General features: G+C 34.5%; 1 protein-coding gene across 6 annotated transcripts in view; it reads right to left on the bottom strand.

The window, feature by feature from the left end:
• Positions 1-8,106: 8,106 nt before the first annotated feature.
• Positions 8,107-21,385, bottom strand: part of Kynu (kynureninase) — a 114,600-nt gene continuing 101,321 nt past the window's right edge. For 3 of the 6 annotated variants that reach the window (XM_074070665.1, XM_074070666.1, XM_074070667.1), the window contains 2 exons: positions 17,434-17,664; positions 10,483-16,082 (listed from right to left, as the gene is read on the bottom strand). In XM_074070665.1, the coding sequence (XP_073926766.1) occupies positions 15,957-16,082; positions 17,434-17,664 (357 nt within the window). In that variant the 3' untranslated portion in view covers positions 10,483-15,956. Of the gene's footprint in view, positions 9,030-9,810; positions 16,083-17,433; positions 17,665-21,124; positions 21,269-21,385 lie in introns of those variants that run through there. The other 3 variants (XM_020160794.2, XM_074070669.1, XM_074070668.1) reach the window with 3 other exon arrangements.

The following is a 21,385-nucleotide window of genomic DNA, read 5'->3' as shown; positions in this document are numbered from 1 at the left end:
GAAAGGAAAATAGTTGATATCAGTTTTGCTAAAATTTTGAATTCAGTGTACATGAATAAGTAGAAATTTGTTAAATCATGTTGACAAACATGATACAAAGTCAGAGACAGAGAACATACCTGCTACCATATGGGCATACCCATAGTAGGTATAGTACTAACATTTATCATACAGAAGAAATATTAGCATAAGTATTAATTAGCCTTCTGAAAAACATTATTAGTTTGAAACCAAATGTACTGTCTCATTCCTTTCACAAATGGGGTTCCTACTTACAAAAGTTCTGTTTAATTTATATCTTAGGCAACATATACCCATCCTGGTTGTCACAATGGACATAGATTAATTTTTCATGATGAAGCATAATTAATGAAATGTTGTTCCTTAGAATTAGACAATAATAAATATATTTTATTGGTTTAAGATGGCTTTATTGCATTACTGAATATTCATGTATTTTAAGTTTTGAAATGTAATGATTACTGTTTGTTGCCTACTTTCTATATACCATATAATATGTTCCTGTAATTTTTATATCAATGGAATTCATATAAATAGTTCACACACGTGGTACTGTGCCAGATATTACTTGTATAATTTCAGACATTAACTCAGGATTGAGTCAATTATCAAAATAATATCTGGTGTACTATTATTATTCAACTTTGCCAACAGAGGAATAAAGGCCTTAAGTGTTTAAAGCACAAGATCATAAGTAACAGGTGCAGGATACAGTGTCTGAACTCTATTTCAGCTTCAGAGTCTGTGAACTTCAGGGTATTTCTTTGTGAGATTCAACTCTTATACCAAAAGCAGTGGTTATGACTCAGCCACACCTACCTTTTATTTTTCTTAACAGGGAGGCAACTGTTTTAAACTATTTCCTCTATGTGTACTTATATTTAGCTCCATACTTGAAAATAATATAGTTGATTTACATTTGCAATATCATTGTTTGTCTGATTGTGGAAATTGAGGTTTAACTATCATACATCTCCTTTGCAGCTTACACACATGCATATACACACATGCACAGATTCTCCCCCCATCATTCTATTAGATAGTAGCATTATGATTTTAATTATATCAATCAATAGTCATTGTTTTCATGTGTATGATTGCAGCAATATTACTTACAACTGATGTTTATATGTGAAAGAATAAGCACATATGTTAAAATAGATTGAGAACTTATCATTTTAAATATTAAATATGCTATATTTTATACACTATGTGCTTTACTCCAATGTTTCTTTTACTGTATAATCTTATTTTTAATAATTGCATTTGATACATTTTCTCAACATTATCATCTTTATTTGGGTCTTCCAATTATTTCTGACAGAACTTAAAATTCTTTTAAGAATAACCAAATATATCATGCTTTCAACAGTGTGTAGGAGTGGCTGGGATAGACTGATAAGGAGAAGGGCCAGATAGAAAGACAGACAGGCACAGAAATCCATCCCTGGGAGCCCTCTGATCATTTGCTGCAATCTGCACAGTTCCTCTCTTGGGTTGATGGACTGCTGTAGTCATGGCACTAGTCTTCACATTCATTTTGGTAATTACACTTCTTCCCCCAGCCTTATGGTTCAGTCTTGCAATAGATTCCTCAGATGTAGGATAGGACAGCATAACATTCCAAGACCTTACTCACCTGAAAACACCATTAGTCTAGCCTCACATTGTTTGGTTTATCATAGAATTCTAATTGGGAAATCATTTTCCATCTGCTGACCTCTTGTATTAATTCTTTAATTTTCTTTCTGTTGTTTTTGTAACTGTTCTGAGATAGTTTCTCTCTCTCTCTCTCTCTCTCTCTCTCTCTCTCTCTCTCTCTCTCTCTCTCTCTCGATATAGGGTCTTGGGAACTATTTGCCCAGGCTGGCTTCAAACTGCAATCCTCCTGATCTCTGTCTCCTGAGAAGCTAGGATTACAGGCGTGAGCTACTAGCATCTAGCTCACATTACGTTCTTAATTTTCAAGAGCTCTTTTTGTTTTACATTACCTTTCAAATACACGGTTTTCTCTTTCCATGTTTCTTTCTTATTAGAGGTGTCATTTATAGATTTTTTTTCCTTTTCTCTGTTTTCATTGAATTATTTTTTTTCTGTTTGTCCTTTTGGATTCTGTCCTACATTTTAAATGTTAATGTTGATGGTCAGGTGATACTTGTGTCCTTACATTTTTAAAACTCGAACTCTGAAAACCAGGTGCAAGCATTTTGTGTAAGGACAAAGCTCATAGATTGGTGAACCCCATTGTACCACAATGAGTTGCCTATAAGGATTTGTAACTCTTATCAACTGGCTCAGGTTGTTTTCCCAGAGAGGAGTCTATAGTCAGCTCCTGCAGTCATCTCTCTGTGGGCGTGCAGGCAGGTGGGTATGAGCCTTGGTATATAAGTACTTTGAAATCAAGTGGGAAAAGGAAGGTTGGATTTTCACCATTTAGGCCAAAAAAATTTGCTTAATCACCCCCTTTTGCAGTCAAATGCGTTGTTAGTCCCTTAGATGCACTCAGGTCCTGAGTCCAGAACTTTACCAGTTCCTTCTTTCTGGAGAGGAGTCAATTCTCTGCCGCTTTGGTGTGGAGAAGATGCAGTGCACTTTGGACTGGAGAAGGGATCTGGGCTCTATCAGCTAATTTTCCAGGATTTTTAAATTTGGTGGTTCTGGGGTTTAAACTCAGGGCCTCAATTTTCTAGGCAAGTGCTCTGCCACTTGAGCCACCTCTAATCCTTTTTGCTTTAGTTATATTTCATTTAGGGTCTCATGCTTTTGCCCATGGCTGGCTCTTTCTGTCTGTTTCCTGTATAGTAGGGATTACAGATGTGCACCACCACAATCCACTTGTTCGTTGAGTAGAGTCTTGTTAACTTTTGGCCAAGATTGACCTGGAACTGTGATTCTCCTGTCTCTACCTCCCAAGTATCTAAAAATATAGGCATAATTTTACAGGCTTTAAATCACCTGTTTCTTATTCCATCTGCATCCCAGATTTCAGAGATAACGGATTCCACAAATACCTACACATTTGATGGTTCTTTGACTTGAACGAGATTTCTATATTTTGACCCCTTCTTACAGTCAATTATATTTCAGCTTTCTCTATTCTGCTCAGTCATTTCCTTCTACTTCCCAGCTTAGCCTTTCTCCCTCTCTCTTTCTCTTTCATGCTCTTGTTCCCATTATTTGTAGAGGGTTTGTGTGTGTGTGTGTGTGTGTTGATGCCACTTTAAGTCATTTGTTTTTCTTATTGCTTTATCTTTTGTACTTTCTCCGACACAAGAACATTTAAATTAATAAGGGTGAAATTTTCTAATGGATGTGTAATCACACAGGTACTAGGTGTTGAACTGCACGGAAGTGCCTGAACAGATCACAGTGAACAATGAATATGCCATCTCTGCTTGAACTGAGAGCCATTCAAAAGAAATGTTCCTTACTTTTAAATGGCTTTTCTTCAATCTTCCTAAGTACTGTTGAAGCAGAGAAGCATAAGAAAGGGAAGGATAACAAATATAGTTTATAAATATAATGAACAAGTTTGTTATAAAATAAGTTAATATAGCCATCAATATAACCAAGTAGCAGTTATAAAACAGCAATATTATTTAGCATTCTGTGAAAAATGTGACATTTGGAGTCAGTTACCAGTTTCAAGCAGTCTGGTTCTGTTGTTGCCATCCAAAAAAAGACTGTCTGTGATTCTCTCTTTCTGTTCTTTTTTTCCCCTCTTAATTGCCATTTTTCCCCAGACCAGCTGTAGCGTCTATGTCCTGACTTTGATCCAACTACTTACTTTAAACCATAGAAAATGTCTCCCATAGACTGTTTATATCACTGCAATGTCTCCATTCTTGACAATCTTGCTGTTTTAACACAATAGAATGCAAGGAGAGCTGCATGAACTAAAGCTTCTACATACTGGGAAAGAGAAAATTAAGATCTCTGATTAGTAAATATTGGCACAAAAAATGCAGTTATTTTCACCTAAAATATTATGAGCATGTGAGACTGAATTTCAACTGAGACCAAGGAGTAGAATGCTAGGTTGTTGCCTCTCTGATCAGTAATGTATTAAGCATTCTCATTTGTTCAGGACAAGTCATCTTAATATTAGCCATAGGTGAGGTGCTGGGAGAAGGTTTTGAGGGGTAATGGAGGCTTCAGTGTGAGAGTAAATTTGTAATAACCAGAGCATTAGATGTCCTTAGTCTGAAAATTTTAGAATTATCTTCAAAATTCAAATTTTAGAATAAAAGGGAAATTGTGAGTTGGAAAATTGGTAGCTATCCTAAGTAGGTATTCTGAATATCATATATTTCTGACATATTCTAGTGGGCACAAGTCTGAGCCAGATTCAATCATAAAAGCTTTGCTCTGAATTGCTCTTTTGAGGCCAAGGCTCCACTGATTGCCTCAGAGTAAATGAGTAGAGTGGATATGACTTTTTAGAAATACACATTTCCATTTAATTACCTACTTATAAGGGATTGATTATATGTTCATCGTAGTGATAAATGCTGACGAACACATTGAATAAACCAAATATTAACCATATCATTGAGGAGATCACATTAGGGAAAGGAGAAAACACATGGACGCAAATAGAGTGTAGGATGTTACGTTCCTTTCAAAGCAGTAGTGTGTTCTTAGAATTTTACTGCTTTGTCATCCATTTTAAATGTTAGTTGGACTTTGTCATTTCAGAATTAAGGCTCAATAATACCTGACACAGTTTCAGTTCTATATCTCCTCCTAGTTCTTCAATGTGACTCATCCAGATATCTACCTAACACAACTTTCTCCTGAATATCTTTGTATTGGACAGTTAGATACATACTCATGGGCTCACCCTGCTGACCCACATTTCCTGTAAAGGCTATATGGATATGTCAGTGTGAATACCTCTTTGTCACCATGTGACTACAAAGAAATCATGTCTATTTGCCTTAAATTTGCTAATTAAAAATCACTGTTGGAAACCTATTTGAATAAAGTTCTGGACCTAAATGATTGGAGGGTGCTTACCATCTTAAAGATCCTTAGTTAAAAGTTCATCATACGGCAATGGCAGATAAAATTTTTGACATATGAAAACAGAAAGAATTGTTTCCATCAAAAGAATATGTGATACAGCATGTGTTTATCATGCACAAAAGTCCTGTGTTCCATCCCCAGCATCACACAAAAGTGGCAGTTTATTGTGGAAAGGATTGTGCACATAGTCTTATCGGAGGCATGTGTCATAGATTCTCATCCAAGTCATTACTGTAATTTTTTCATTAATTTTCAAACATTAACAAAAGTAGATTTTCAACTATTCTCACTCAGTTTGTAATTTTATAAAGATTTTATCATGCCTTTTCTTTCCTGCCTCTCTCCCTCCCTCCTTCCCTCCCTCCCTTCCTTCCTCTTTTCCTCTTCCCTTCCTTCCTTCCTTCCTTCCTTCTTGGCCCCATCCCTTCCTCCCTTTGTCCCCTCCCTTCCTTCCTCCCTACAGACCTGTAAAATGATAAATGTGTATTGTTTTAAGCCATGTTTATGGTAATTTGTTATAGTGGGCACAGAAAACTAATATGATTCTTTAATTTGTCCTTGTTCTTTTGATGATTGTGCAGAGGAATTTTATTTTGTTGTTGTGCTGGATGGGAGTACATTGTGGCATTTATGAAAGTTCTTAGAATATGTCAAATATATCATACTTGAATTCACCCCCTTCATCATTCTCCCACATCCCCCCCTCCATTCCTGGAACAGTTTCAACAGGTGTCATTCTTCTACTTCCATACATGTATACACAGTATTTAGACCATATTCATCTTCCCATGACTTTCTCCATCTTCCTTCCCCTCCCACTGGTACCAACAACATACCCAGGCAGAACCAGTTCTGCCCTCCTGTTCTCCAATTTTGTAAATGAAAAAAAATGACATTTTCTTTGTTTAAGATAGCTACACAGGGAGTTTCCTTGTGACATTTCCATGTGTGTATGTAATATAACCCAAATCGGTTTATATCCTCTATTTTTCTTCTTTTTACCATAGTCCCTTTTAATGGTGGCTTCAGCAGGTTTAAAAATTCTATGTTCATTCTTGTATAGAGGGTACGCCAACCATATTCACCTTCTTAACTTTCTTCTTTTGCCACCCCCCCATATATGACCTCCCCTTACCTGTTTTTCATAATATTGCTCTATTTGTACTAGGTTTATTTTCCACATATGAGAAAAAACATGTGGCTTTTGGCCTTCTGAGCCTGGCCAACTTCACTTAAGATGATGTTCTCCAGTCCCATCCATTTACCTGCAAATGACAAAATTTCTTTCTTCTTTGAGGTTGAATTAAATACCATTGTACATAAATACCACATTTTCTTAACCCATTCATCAGTAGGGGGGAATCTTGGCTGTTTTCATACCTTCACTATTGTGAATAATGCTGATATAAACATGATGTACAGATGCTTTCATTGTCACCTGACTTACATTCCTTTGGGTATAACCTTAGGAGTAGAGGGGAGGAAGGGAGAGAGGGGAGGGAAGGGAGGAACATGACTTACATTCCTTCTGGTATGTCCTTGGAGTGGAATTGCTAGACCATATAGCAGTTCTATTTTTAGATTTTGAGGAGCCTCCACACTGTTTACCATAGTGGCTGTAGTAATTTACATTCCGCCAGCAGTGTATGATGTTTGTTGTTTGTGTTCTTGTTTTTTGTGTTCTAACTGGAGTGAGGTGGAATCTTAATGTGGTTTTGATTTGCATTGCCTTTATGGTCAGGGATGTTGAGCATTTCTTCATGTGTGTTTTTAGCCATTTGGACTTCTTCCTTTGAGAATGCTCTGTTCAATTCACTTGTCCATTTCTTCATTGGGTCATTGATTTCTTTTTGGAGTTTAGTGTTCTGAGCTCCCTGTATATTCTCGCTATCAGTCCCTTGTCAGATGTATAGTTGGTAAAGATTTTCTTTCATTCTGTGGCAGCCTCTTCAATTTAGAGACCATTTCGTTTGTTGTGAAGAAGCTTCTTAATTTCGTGTAGTTCCATTTGTCAATACTTTCTTTTGTTGCTGAGTCATTTGAGTTCTATTTAGGAAGTCATTTGCTTATTAATTCTAATGTATTCCAATTGCCTATGCCTATTAATTCCAATGTATTCCCTGCTCTTTCCTGCACTAGCTTCAAAATTTCAGGTTTTATATTAAGTTGCAGAGGAATCTTAAAAAAAAGTCCAGCCATGAGTTTATTCCTATGTACTTGGTATATGTAGATTCATATCTAGAAATATGAACAGTTTCTCATTCCACAACAGTATTAGCAAAATTAATGAATTGAATAAAGTAACCATTTTATTGACATTTATTCAATTCACTCCACACTTTCCTTTTATAGTTAGTCTTTGAATCAAACTCCAAAACAAGTTCACACATTGCAATTATTGTGTCATTCAGTCTCATAATTCACAATAGTTTTTTATCATCTTTCCATTACTTTAATCATTCCATTGACTTGCTGGATAAACCAAATCAGCTGACATATGAAATTCTCTGCATTTGTTACTTTGTAATATCAGTGAGCTTACTCTTCTCTTTTAGATAGTTTATATAAACTGGAAAAGAGCCTTAAAGATTTGATTGCCCTCAGGCTTACTTAGATAGTGGCTCTATTTCACTTTTGTCATATCAAGTACACAATTACAGGCTATTCCATTTTTAATTGTACCAGTGTAGATTAGTTAACAATTTTATGTCCCTACTCTATAGTTCCCCACCAACTTTCCCTTTTATATTTTATCCTTGCATGAATGTGTTAGTCTGAGTTGAAAAATGATTTTCTAATTCTATTATTGCTTCCTTAAATAGTAATTGTAATTGTTTATATTTTTATGAAATATTTTTCTAAACTAGAATATTATAGCATGTTGTTATATTTTATTGCAGAAAGGAGAGAATTGTGGTTATCACCTCTTTGTCTGCCTCTCTCTCTCATATATCTGTATATATTAGGATGATAAAGCAAAACATAGGAAAATGTCCTGACATGGTGGGAGGGAATAGGGTGAAGATAGGGTAAACAGATCAGGAAGATAATCTAGAGTGATATCTCATTTTGTATATTTGAAGGTGATGTTACCTAAATATTTTACAGAATTCTGAAATACAGTTTAGGAGTTTAAATGGAAATTTATAGTTATTTAATGAAAAATTACAAATTCTAAACCCAGTTCTGTATCCAATTTGTGACCATAAGGATATAGGAAAAAGCAAAGTGTTTCACCTATTCACTCAGTGAACAATCAATACAAAACGCGTCATCTCTGGCCACCAAAATGTGTCTGGAGATTTCTTCCCACCTGAATCCATTTCTGCAGTGGCTCTCATCTGGGTGTCCTCTGATGCAATTTAATTTTGACACCATCAACATGATTCCACAGGTCAAGGCTTCAGTCCCACAAGACTGCCCCTCACCTCTGATGCAATCAAAAGACTTAAGTTGTTTTACCTGTATTTCTGATTAACTGTTTTTAGATCAGGGTTCCCATGACCCCTCCTCACCCTTATTAATTTACTTAGAGTGCCTCATAGAAATCTGGGAAACACATTTACTGGTTTATTATAATGGATGTTACAAGGGCTACAGATGAAGGGTCATGTGGAAGATGATATTAAAAGAAATTTCCAATGAGGTATGAGGAGTTTCCATGCTCACTCTAGGCACACCAACTCCCAGGAACATCAGTAAGTTCAGTTATCTGGAAGCTCAATGAAACCAGTCCTTCCCAGTTGTTCAGAGGCTTCATTACTTAGGCATGAATGACTAAAAAAGTGGCCTTTGGTGATTGAACTTAATCTTCAACCTTTTTCCCCTCTCTGGGAGGCTGGGAATAGGAGCTAAAAATCACATCCTGAAGTTCCCATTAGACTACCAGCCATTGGGCATTGCATCAATGGGAGAAACAGTCATCACTTTGGAGAGTTCAAGAGTTTAGGAGATGTATGTCAGGAAATGAGAACATGACTCTGTGTAATAAAACACAATATCACATTGGCATAATCACACAGAGAAGCCATTATGAATGGTTTTATAACACTGTAATTTTTACTTACTATTGCTAGTAGGATATATTTTAAGGAAAAAATAGCTACAAAACATCTTAAACAGTTTAAATAATATTGTTGATAATAACTTTGAAGCTATTAGTAAAATTATTTATATAATAATGATAATGTACAATGAAATAGTAGTTAATATGATTAGACCCAAGATGTTCAACACAGGAGAAAATTATAAAATCAAACAGCTTAAGTTAAAAATCCAGTTACTTTAGAATGAATAAAAAATATTACTATACAATAAACATGTAAAGTGTCTTTAAAAATGTGTATTTTGTACCGTCAAAAATCCTAGACACAAATCTGGGCATGGCGCTCAAGCCTGTAATTCTAGCTATTCTAGACCAGGAGGATTACAGTTTGAGGTCAGCCCAGGCAAAACATTCTGGAGTCCCCTTCTCAACCAATGGCTTGGTATGGTTGGTGTGCACCTGTCATCCCAGGTACATGAAGAAGCATAAATAGGAGGACTGCAGTCCAGGATAGGCAAGCATAAAGTGAGACCACATCTTAAAAATAACCAAGCAAAAAAGTCTGGTGGAATGTCTCAAGTTGTAGAACACCTTCCCAGTAAACATGAGACCTTGAGTTTGACCCTCAGTACTGCCAAAATAATAATAATAATAATTATGATAGTAATAATAATTCTGGAAACTATGATCAGCCCAATTATAAAGAGCACTCTTACTGTTAAGATTTTGATTTCCAAATCCCACTTTCCTCTGGAAGGAACTGAATATTCTAAGAGAAATAAGTGATACCAAGTTTAAAGTAGGAAATACAAAGAATAAGCTTCATCTTGTCATTTCATAGACAAAGAAGGTATCAAAAATACGCAGGTTCATGTAAAAAGGATTCAAGAGTCATGATGAGGAGATAAAATTTAGAAAACTAAAGAATTAAAACAATTATTGCAATAAACCAAATACATATCAGAAATATTGGAATTCATCAACTCATAATGCTTCTTTTTAATTTTGTATTCATTGAGAATTCATCTTACTGAGATTAAAAGGCATATGGGTAGTATATATTAGCAGAGGGTGTATCATGTGCATTATGCAGATGCAAGTGTTCAGTACTAGCACCAAATCCAAAATTAGGGTGCCCTCTCCTAGTGGTTCCCAGTGTCTCATTCATGTGATGCCCTGGGAATTTGTAGGTTTCCTTCTGAAGGTTGCACAAAAATCTACTTACTTAAAGATAATGATCTAGCACCTCCAGTTTAAGGAACAAATACATCACACAATTTGAATGTAAACCTATACTGTTTTGAACTCCAGTAAGTAAAATGTTATTGAGCAGAAAATAGTTTATTACAAAATTGCTTAGTAGAAATAGTTTATTTTAACCCCAGAACCACCAAAAAGAGAAAACATTTATTTAAATTGTAATTAATTTGTTGGCTTCATACCAGTGAGCTTTTTATACATTAAAGCAGTATTAGGTGTTACAAAAATAACTCTATACATTATAATATCCTCTAAAGGATCACAATAAAGTAATTAGTATTTCTATAAGTTTGTTGAAGTTACTAAGAAACTATAATTACTTTTTCACATATTATACTTAAGAAAACTGCGAGTATATACTATTTTTTCAGTCATAAAATTATTCTTAACGGTTTGGTTCTTTGTGGGGAATTATTATATAACAAATGGAAGGATTGGGAAGCCTTTTGGAAAAAAATGGCAAAAGTGAGAAATTCTCAGAACTCCAAAATGAAATAAAAGCAGGAACCAAAGAAGTAGGCAAGGGTCAAAACTGGCTTTCATCTGAAGAGTTCCTGTCAAATTCTAGCTAGACTGAGGTTCACTGCTGATAACTAATGCCATGGAAAATGTATAAATAAGTTGATGGGATACCCATGTATAATACTGGCAACCAAAGGAATACAAAAAGGGTCAGCAAGAAAATAGTACCATCTGATAAACTGTAACTAATGTATACAGTTTCAAGCTATACATTTTGTTTTAAAAATCTCAAAAAGAGACTTGGAAGTATTCTCATCACTGATCCTGGGCAACTGGCAAAAATAATCATAAGAACTCTGGGGAAAAGCAATTTTTCACCCAGTCCTAAAATAATTCAAACAAGTTGAAATAAATGAGTAGCTCAAAGTTAACAATAAATGACAAAACAGACAGAAAACCAGGCATTGGGCATGAAAAACAACAGAAACAGAATTGCAGATTCCTCCTGTATTAATTTGGTAAAGAATATTAAATATTTATGATTGCTAAGAATAGAAAAAGAATAATTAGCCTTAGGTTGGGCTCTCAAGTGACAAAGCAGGAAATGGGGATTTGGAAAGTCTGGAAAATCTGGAGTAAGTGAAGAAGAATATGGAAGGAGAAGGAGCAAATTTTGGTTTCAGGTAAAGTTCTAGTCTCAGTCTAATGCACAGATTAAAGGAGGTTTCTGAAGCATGCACTGAATTCTCTACTGCTCAGTGGTACAAAGAGTGAGGGTTTTGAAATATATTTTAATTTTTTCCAATCAATTAGTCATTAATCACAATACATGTCCTGACCCAGTGGGAGAAGGGAGGTAGCTATAGGCTGTTGGCAACCACCACACATAGCAGCTGGTGAAGGGAATCCAGACACGACACCAGAAATGCCACAAGAAATGTTTGAAAACACAAGCAGGTTCAAAAGATTAAGAATATCTAACCAGCTTTATAAAAGAATTCAATCAAATTTCTGGAAACTGAAATACATTTTAAAATTTTTAATCAAGATCTGTCCAGACATTTAAAGAAATAGAAAATATTAGAGGGAGTCTAAAGACATGAAAGTGAAAAAGTTTAACATGCATCTTACTGGAGTACCAAAGGAAACAATGAAGAAGTAATTTTGAAAAAATGATACCTTAGAGTTTTCTGGAACTTAAAAAAGTTAATTCTCAGGTTTTAGAAGTAGAGCAAATAAAACAAATAGAAAATTAGAAGTCAGGTGTAGTGGTGCATGCCTGTAATCCCACCACTTGGTTTGTTGAGGTAGGAGGATCATGAGTTCCAGGTTGTGTCTCAAAAAGTCAAAACAATAACAACAACAACTAAAAACTAGAGTGTGGGCAGGGCACAATGGCTTGTGTCTATAATCTCAGCTACTCAGGAGGCAAGATGTAGAGGACTGTGGTATGAGGCCAACCTGGGTTAAAGTTCCCAAGACCCCACCTCAATCAATAAGCTGGATGTGTGGTGCACATCTGTGATACTAGCTATGCAGGAGGCCATAGAAATATCATAGCCTTGACTGGCTCAGATAAAAAATGAGCCCTTACTTGAAAAGTAACTAAAGCAAGAAAGGTCTGTGGTGTCATTCAAGTGGTAGAGCACCTGCCTAGGAAGCATGAGGCCTTTAGTTCAAACTTCATGACCACCACCAAGCAAAAAAGAAATAATACTGTCCAGATATATCATGACAAAACAGCAGATTGTAAGATAAAACGCTCTGAAGAGCAATAAAGTAAGGAGCACTGAATGCTTAAGAAACAGTGACAATATTTGCTATTTCCGGAGAGTAAAGAAATGTCAATGCAGACTTTTATAACAAGTGAAACTATTTTACAGCAATGAGAAAAAAATCAAATTATTTTCCCCAAAAAAGTATCACTGAAATGTCCTTATTAAAATAAATTCTAAATAAACTTTATCCACAAGTGGAATTCAAGACACAAGTAGAAATGTGAGGAAAGATTTTAATGTACATGCTATGTGTGTGTGGATTGGTGGGGAGCTCCACTAAATACTATTCTGGGCAATAGTAATGTATAAGTAGAGATGAGGTTGATGCTAAAGCATTCAAATTTCTTCAACTGGTCAGGAGAAAGATAATAAAACAGGCTAATTTTAAACTTTGTCATGCATGCATATCAAAATAGCCAGGATAAAGTAAATAACAGAGAATATGTGCTTCTGTACAAGTGGGAGGAAAAAGACAGATTGAATGCACACACAGACACAAACACATGCCTCTCCATCTAAAATAAGAAAAACAGAAAACTCATAATAATTAGAAAGGAAATGAAAAATGTGCTTATTTGCAGGTAATGATTTCTTACATAAAAACACTATAGCTAAATGATAAACATTGAAGAGTAAGATTTCAGAGTATAAAAAGTCAAAATGCCTCTGTCATTGCATTCTATTCAGTGACAACTATCAAACATTACATTTTATAAAAGATAATATATCAATGAAATTACAAACTTCTTAGGAATAACAATTAAATTACAAACTTCTTAGGAATGGGTTGAACTGAAAATATGCAGTGCTTTAGTGGAGAAAATAAAACTTTTTGAAATACATTAAAGAAGTAATAAATAAATGGAAATCAACATTATGTTCTTCAATAGGAAGAATCTACATTGCAATGAGTCAGTTCTTCCAAGATTGAACTAAAATTTAATTGCAATTCAATTGAAATCCCAGCAGGAGTTTTTATGGAGCACAATAAATTTATTCTAAATTTATTTAGATACATTCTAAATTTATAAGTAAAAATAAAGGGGCACAAGATAGCCAAGGCAATCTTTATAAAAAGAAGCTGAAAGATTTAATCTGGTAATTGCCAGGTCAAGGCATTGTGGGAATTGATGAATTGATGAAAGATACACAAATCAGTCAACAGAAAAGTAGAGATAGCTCAGAATGGAATTCATCTCTCTCTCTCTCTCTCACTCTCCCTCTCTCTGTCTCCACTCTCTCTCATAAAAGGGAACAAGAGAAGAACTTCCTGATCACATAAATGACCTGTATGAGAAAAATTAAATAGAATCACCACCTCATACCATTTAAAAAAATTACTCATAGGTGTATTAAAACTCAAGGATGATTTATAACTCCTCTTAAAATGTTTGTAGAACTAGAATACTAGGCTAGAATAATGTGCACCAATAAAAAATGACATCAAATGATGAATCTAATAGAAATCATGATGTTGCACAGAAGCAGCAGGATATATAGCATATGATTGCATTTGTACAAAGTCCATGCACAGCAAAATTAGCTAATGCATTTTTATGGGTATATACATAGATGTAGAACTTTTTACGATTCACACAAGATAAAATTCAGAAGTCATCTCTGGATTTGTGGAGGAATGGGAATGCAAGGTGGGAGAGAATGATTTCTAATGCTCTATTTCTTAATCTGGGTGGTGGAAATATGGTTCTTTCATGCATTGAATGATTTGTGCATATGTGATTAACATGAACTATTTTAAGACATAAACTTATAAGCACCTTAATTCACTCTTCCTAACACAACTATCTAGTTAACACTACAGTTTTCTTATTCAAAGTATCATGAATTTGTCTTTCATAAAAGTTATACTTTGCAAGTATATATTTATTTGGGTGTTTCCATGTTTATCATATGTTCCTTCTTTATGCTACATGTTCCTTGAAAACTAAAATCCCTTCTATTTTCTCCATCACTGGGAGATTCAAAAACAATCTCTTCCACGTAAGGCCACATACAGAGGAGTTTTAACATTTGAGAGCTCTTGTATCTGCAAAGTTGAGCTTCAACAAATGAAGTTTTGTTAATTCAACTATGTAGTCAATTAAGTCAGATAGCATAAACAGTGTAGCACAAAATTTCATTCTTCCTTGTGGCTGAATAAAATTCCATGTGTATAAACACACTTTCTTAATCCATTCTTCAGTAGTGGGACACGTTGGCTGTTTCTGTAGCTTAGCTATTGTGAATAATGCTGCAGTAAACATAGGTGTGGAAGTGCCTTTGGAATAACCTGAGTCGAATTCCTCTGAGTATATCCCCTAGGAGTGGTACTGCTGGATCATATGGAAGATCTATGTTTAGTTTTTAAGAAGCCTCCATATTATTTTCCGTACATTCTGTTGGTGGGAATGTAAGCTAGTACATTCCCACCAACAGTGTATGAAAATTCCTTTTCCTCATATCCTTGCCAACATTTGTTGTTGCTGGTGTTCTGGATAATAGGAATTCTAATAGAAGTGAGGTGGAATCTTAGTGTGGTTTTGATTTGTATTTCCTTTATGGCCAAGGATGGAGACCATTTTTCATGTGTTTTTTGGTCATTTGGACTTCTTCTTTTGAAAAAGTTCTGTTTAGTTCAGTTACCACTTTCTTTATTGATTTATTGATTTGGGGAGAGTTTGGTTTTACATATACCCTTTTAAAAATCAAATCTAAGTTGGTGCTTATCCATTGTGAGAGATGCTAATGCAAAAGAAGGGCCAAGGTACTCTAAGAAGCTACTTTTTGAAAATGAGAAATGTATCCCTTTCAGAGACGTTAAAATATGACAAAAATATTTTAGAATCAATTAAACACAAAAATACTGGTATCTGATATTAAATTTGTGAAATTTGGCCCAAAATATTTGAAAGCCACCATCCTTTATTTTCTTTTCCTAGAATTAGATGGAACATTGTAAAATCATATTATATATATATATGATATATAGTTTTTAAAGAACTGTTCAACTACAGTTCTTAAAAAAATCTCCTTGGTAAGTTAAAACCACACCACTATGTCCATTATTGACATAAAAGTTGACTGAAGTTTTCAATGCAATTATAAATTAAGTCAACAGAAAACCTTTCAATGGCCATGAAATATGATACTTAATTGAGACTGTGAACCTAAGTTTGGTCCCAAAATCCAAGAAACTGGAAAGCCATGTTATCTTTGAAAAATGATGTCATATTTTATGTAAATGATATGATTTATTACCAGTTAATGCAAACAATTTGAAATACTTTTGATAATTAAAAAGAATAATAGCAAAATGACTTCTGAAGCTTTCAGTAATATTTAAGTTACTCTATAAAACATTGCTAATTTCTTGTTTCTGCAGAGTTAAGTACAGATGTGAGCACATTGACAAATCTATAAACATCATGAAAAGAATTATAGAGAGGAACTGGAGCCACTCGAAGGCCATTTGGTTCTCGCTTGTCACACTGTAGAGGGAAAAAATATAAAGTCACAGTAATATTAATGTTATTCACATATTGAAAATTTACATCTAATACAAACTTCCATAAAGCATTTGTGCTGATTCTCTCACCCTTAATTCTTAAGGTATTAAGTTTTGTCAACTTGAGTAAAACATGCTGTTTTTTGTTACTTGAAACTTTCCTCTTGGTAGTGAGAAAAGTTGTTAAATATTATTACATTAGCAGTGACTCAGAACATGAACATACAGAGCATTCTCCTTAATTCCACTCAGGAATTATATTTATTAAGCATTGACTAGTACCTACACACAATTTGTGAAGGTCCATGCTGGAAGGTCTGGACACCTTGGACAAATCTGAATGAATCAGATCCTCACTGAGATCATTAGAATTTTGGCATATTATCTTTAAATATATTCTTTAATCCTTGACATCACAGAGGAAGAGTTGGCTACATTGCTGGGACTGCTCATACAGTGTGAAGTAGGATGAACTCATTTGACCTGGTCCAAAAATCATCATGACCAACTTTAAGAAACACTCATCATGCATTGGATAACAGTCTACATGTGCTGTTCCATTTAATTTTCATAACAACTCTTTGAGATAAGTATTTTATGTCAAAATATAGGTAATAAGCCTCAAGCCAGTAGATCTTAGTGAACTTTCCAAGAGCATATACCTTAGACAAGAGGAGAGCTTTGCTTGTAGTCCTGATCCTGTAACTTGTGCCTTGAAAATCTGGGGTAACCTCTGCTAAAGGTTTGAGGACCACTTGTGTGGAACAAGACCTAAATCATATGATCATTGGAAAAAGATATACTATCAATTCTTTTTCCCGCTACTAGTTCTTTGTCTCTTGAAGACAGACAAAGAAGGCCACATAGGCCCTGTTTATTTTTTTTAATCATTTTTTGCAATGTTACCACTCCTAAGAAATATCACTGTATCTTTTTTGACTGAAGTGACAGGGTGAAAATAACTTTTTTCAATCAAACAACTAAATGAGACTGATTTCTTTGTTTCCTTTCACAAAGTTAGGGAAAATGTATCCTGACTGGTTGTGATGTAATCTTTTTTTCTGCTCTGTTATATATGAAAAGAATGAGTAAATTACATAATATATTTCTTATAACCAAAATTGTGGTCTGGTTCCCTTTTATCAGAATGACAGACTGATCTCTATGTTCTTCAGTTAGCACAGTGGTGAATATGTAGTTGGCATTTAATTTACCCTAACTGATTGACTGATGTGGAATGACATGCAGCAAAGAGTAAACCAGGAATCCACAGTCTGTCCCCAACACTCAGCCCAGAGATAAAAACCTGATTGCAGTGCAAGAGATATACTTACAACCACTCCTCTTTTTGAAAGTTCTTCAAAAACATTTTTCTTAGTGTTAGAAAATATTAGTGTTAACTGGCAGCCCCGATGCTCTATGTGGGGTGGAGTAATTATGGTCACAATTGGTTCCTTGGTTTCTGATTTCTCTTTGCTATAGTAATGCTTGATCATGTATTCCAGATAGCCAGTTAGCAAAATGGATTTTCTCCTCAAAGCTTTTATAGTTGCTTTCCTAAAGATCTGCAGAATGAGAAACGATCAGTTTAACAGTGTCTTATTGATTTACAAAGAAGCAAAAATTAAGTGTAAATCAAGTATAAAAAGGAAATGCCCACTTCCGACCTATCCAATAAGCATCCGATTTCAGATAATCCTTTGGCAAAAACATGCCCTTTTAAATGCTTTATAATTAAAAATATTGAAGTCAAAACTTCTATGCAGTAAAATTAAGCAAATGTCATTTACAATGCTTGCAAAAGAAGAAAAATTAAGAGTAAATTCCTTAAAAGTTAGCTTTAATTAATGTGTAGTCAGCAATTAAAACACACCTTAGAAAATGCATTTAAGTTTCATGGAATTTAAACTTTTCTTCCAAAACCATTTTATGAAGTACAATCAAAAAGACTTTTTCTGCTTATGTTTTCTCTTCAACAAAATTAAAGATAAGGGCAGAACAGGTTCTGCCTGGAAGTGAGGGGGGTGCCGGGAAGAGGGAAGGAGCGGGGGACGGGGGGAGAAATGTCCCAAACAATGTATGCACATGTGAATAAATGAATTTAAAAAAAAACTTTTCGTACTCTCATAGTGTTTTGGTTCACAAAATGTTCAGTATGAGATAAATGCATGTATATATGTGGAGGGCAGAGTTACCAATATTATCTAAAATTGTTTTACTGATTGCTAAATTTCCTCCAGTATAATGTGAAAAAATAAGCTGCTAAATTGTGAAGCTATGTTTACTTAGACAGGGAAGCAAATACATAATGTATTTATTATTACAGAACCAACCTTCCTTCCTTCCTTTGTTCCTTCCTTCCTTCCCTCCCTCCCTCCTTCCCTCCTTCCTTCCTTCCATTATAATTTTTTCCCTTGCTAAGCTCAAGCTTTATGTGAAAATGTTGCCATTTGCTGCCTGAGCTGCCTATTAAGATGAGTGACAAGGACTCAAAATAACTGGTGCGGGAACATTAGGGGGTCAGAATGAACATGCTTTTTGGCTTATCTCTTAAGGTCAATTAGAGTTTAAAAACATATCCTACATTCGAGAACTGAATCAATGCAAACAGACTATGATGCACTGGCGTACCACTTAATGTCTCTTTTCCTGTATCATGAGCAAAAATATCAAGAACAAAAATAGGATCATTTGGTGACATCCAGACTTTATCAAGAGTATGAAAAGTTATTTTTGTACGTATACATAGCATGTTTGAGCACACACAATAATAGAACTCAAACCATTAGCACAGATTTTTCTCGAACAATGTTAGATAAAGGCTATGAATTTTGTTGAAGGAGAGGATGCTGTCTGAGACCTGTGAAGGTATCAGCTGCAGATAGAAGACTATATCTTTGTGTTCTGAAGTCTTGAGATTTGAGTGCAAGCAATACTCAGGTGACCCAAGTTGTAAAACAACACACAAGTGGACCTGGGTCAACACACTCTCAGAGGGCAGAGCAGAGACTGACAAGGCATGACCCACCAGTAGTTTGGCTGGTGAAGTTTTAGTTAATAATTATGAGAAGGAATGGTCCAAGTTTCTTTCTAAAGTGTACAATGTTGTAGGACATTTTAGTTAATAATTTTAGAAAATCTGTTTTTGCTATGGGCCCTATAATATATAGATAGTGGTAATGTGTGCAGTACAATTATCCCCCAGTATTTGCAGGAATTGGACCCAGGACACAGGCAGATACCAAAATCCTTGAGGCTCAAATCCCATAAATAATATGGTATAGTACTTGTATGTAACTTACACACATTCTCCCATATATTTTACATCTCCTGTACATTACTTATATTACCTAAGGTAACGTAAATGCCATGCAACTGGCTGTGATACTGTACTGTCTAGCAAAAAAATGACAAGAGAAAAGAGCCTGAGCACACGTAATATTTTCAATCTAAATTTGGGTATCACAATTGCATAACCCATGTATAGATGTAGAGAATCAGCTGTATGCTTTTGATAATAGTTCATCTGTACCCAGGGGTTCACATGACTTGGAACTATTACTTTATAGCTTTTAAAAAAAGAGAGTTAGGAGGGCTTTGCTCTTTCAGATTTCTCTTGATAATTTGAAACCATATTCTTTATTGACAATGAATCTTAATTTTAATACTATGTGGGATGTTACTACTTTTCAATGAGAAAAAAACTTTAAAATATAAAATTACTTTCTACATGACAAGCACAAGGGCCATTGTACTCCTGGTCCAATTCATACTCACAGAGTATGCAAGTCTATTCTGAGACCTCCCATGAAAATATTAAGAGGAAGGTTGGAGGGTATGACTCAGTGGTGGAGAGCTTGCCTAGCATGTGCAAATCCCTGGATTTAAACCCCTGTGAAAAGAATTAAAAAGGTAAGGTAAAATAGGTAAAGTAATTGTTATTCAAAATTGAAAAATATAGTTTAAAGATATTCAGCTTACAACAGAAGTCTTGGTAGAATTTCCACCTACTTGGAAATTTTACTCATTTTTTTCTTAATGAGTAAAATGAATATAAATTAGAAAAGTTAAAAAACATTGATTAAGAGAAGAACATATAGTGTGATGTTTCCAAGTATCACATTTTTTTCTTAAACTGTTAAAATTAGACATTAGCCTTTGTGATGAAACACTGCATTTTTTGTTTGTTGTTGTTGTTTTGGGTCTTTCTGACTTGCAATGTATGTTACTTGAATGTTCCAGTTTTGTAGTTTGAAGAAATATATTTAATCATGAATTTATATACTGAAAAGATCTAAAAATTATCTACCTATTGTTGTGTACAAAATAAATAAGAACTTTCACAATGCAATATATAAAATTTCAGATGTGTAATTGGAAAACTGAACAAACTTCTGAAGTTACCAGTTCTAAATATATACATTATAAAAGAGAAACAAATGAATTGAAGGTCACACTTAGTGTGAAGAGTAATAACATCCCCATGATCTACAATATTTTTAAATGACTATAGAAATTATTCAGATCCAAGGACAAAAGTAAAAGACACTTCAGAACTGATTATAAGGAATTACTTTTAATGCTGTCAATCAATCATGAAATTGATTTAATATATATTTAATATATATTAAAATCTTTTAAGATTATTATTTTCAGTCTGAGATCATATTAATGAAAAATTGATTGTTAAGCAGAATCTTCCCTCCAGTTACTGAGAATGTACCATATTTTTTGAAAGAAAGGTAGAGACAAGAGATGAATTTTGATTCATTGATTTATTTCTCTCATTTACTTAACTGTCAACCACTTATTTCCTGCACAACAATAACTGTTTTAAAAACACAAAGTAAGGAGCAACAAGGTCAATTCACGGTTGTGGACTCACTTGCAAGTTTAGAAAAGTATAGAAATTGAGATATTGCAAGAGAGTGGGAAGCCTGTGTTATTTTGTAATTAAAATTTTTTACAATATTATAGGAAGAAATAATTCTGAAAATCACTTTAACCAACATAATGCTTGATTACCTGATGAAAATTTTGGTCTGAACATAGCCTCAGCACTACACAACTTCAGTAAGAGGCTCTAGGGAAATACCATAGTTATGAGAGGCTCCAAAGAAGTGTACAGTCCTCTTCTTGTGATATTTAGAGTCTTTTGCTAGTTTTAAGCTTAGATAATAAAGGGAAAATGTACATCAATTCACAGATTCTGAGAATAAAACATCTCTAGGTGCCACTAACACAGTGTGGAAGGAAACTAAGAGTAGAAAAAACAAGAGTCTGCCT

Source organism: Castor canadensis, chromosome 4, assembly GCF_047511655.1.
Source record: "Castor canadensis chromosome 4, mCasCan1.hap1v2, whole genome shotgun sequence".
NCBI lineage: Eukaryota > Metazoa > Chordata > Mammalia > Rodentia > Castoridae > Castor > Castor canadensis.
The sequence above is the reverse complement of the archived record's forward strand: the minus strand, read 5'-3'. Positions and strand labels throughout refer to the sequence as shown.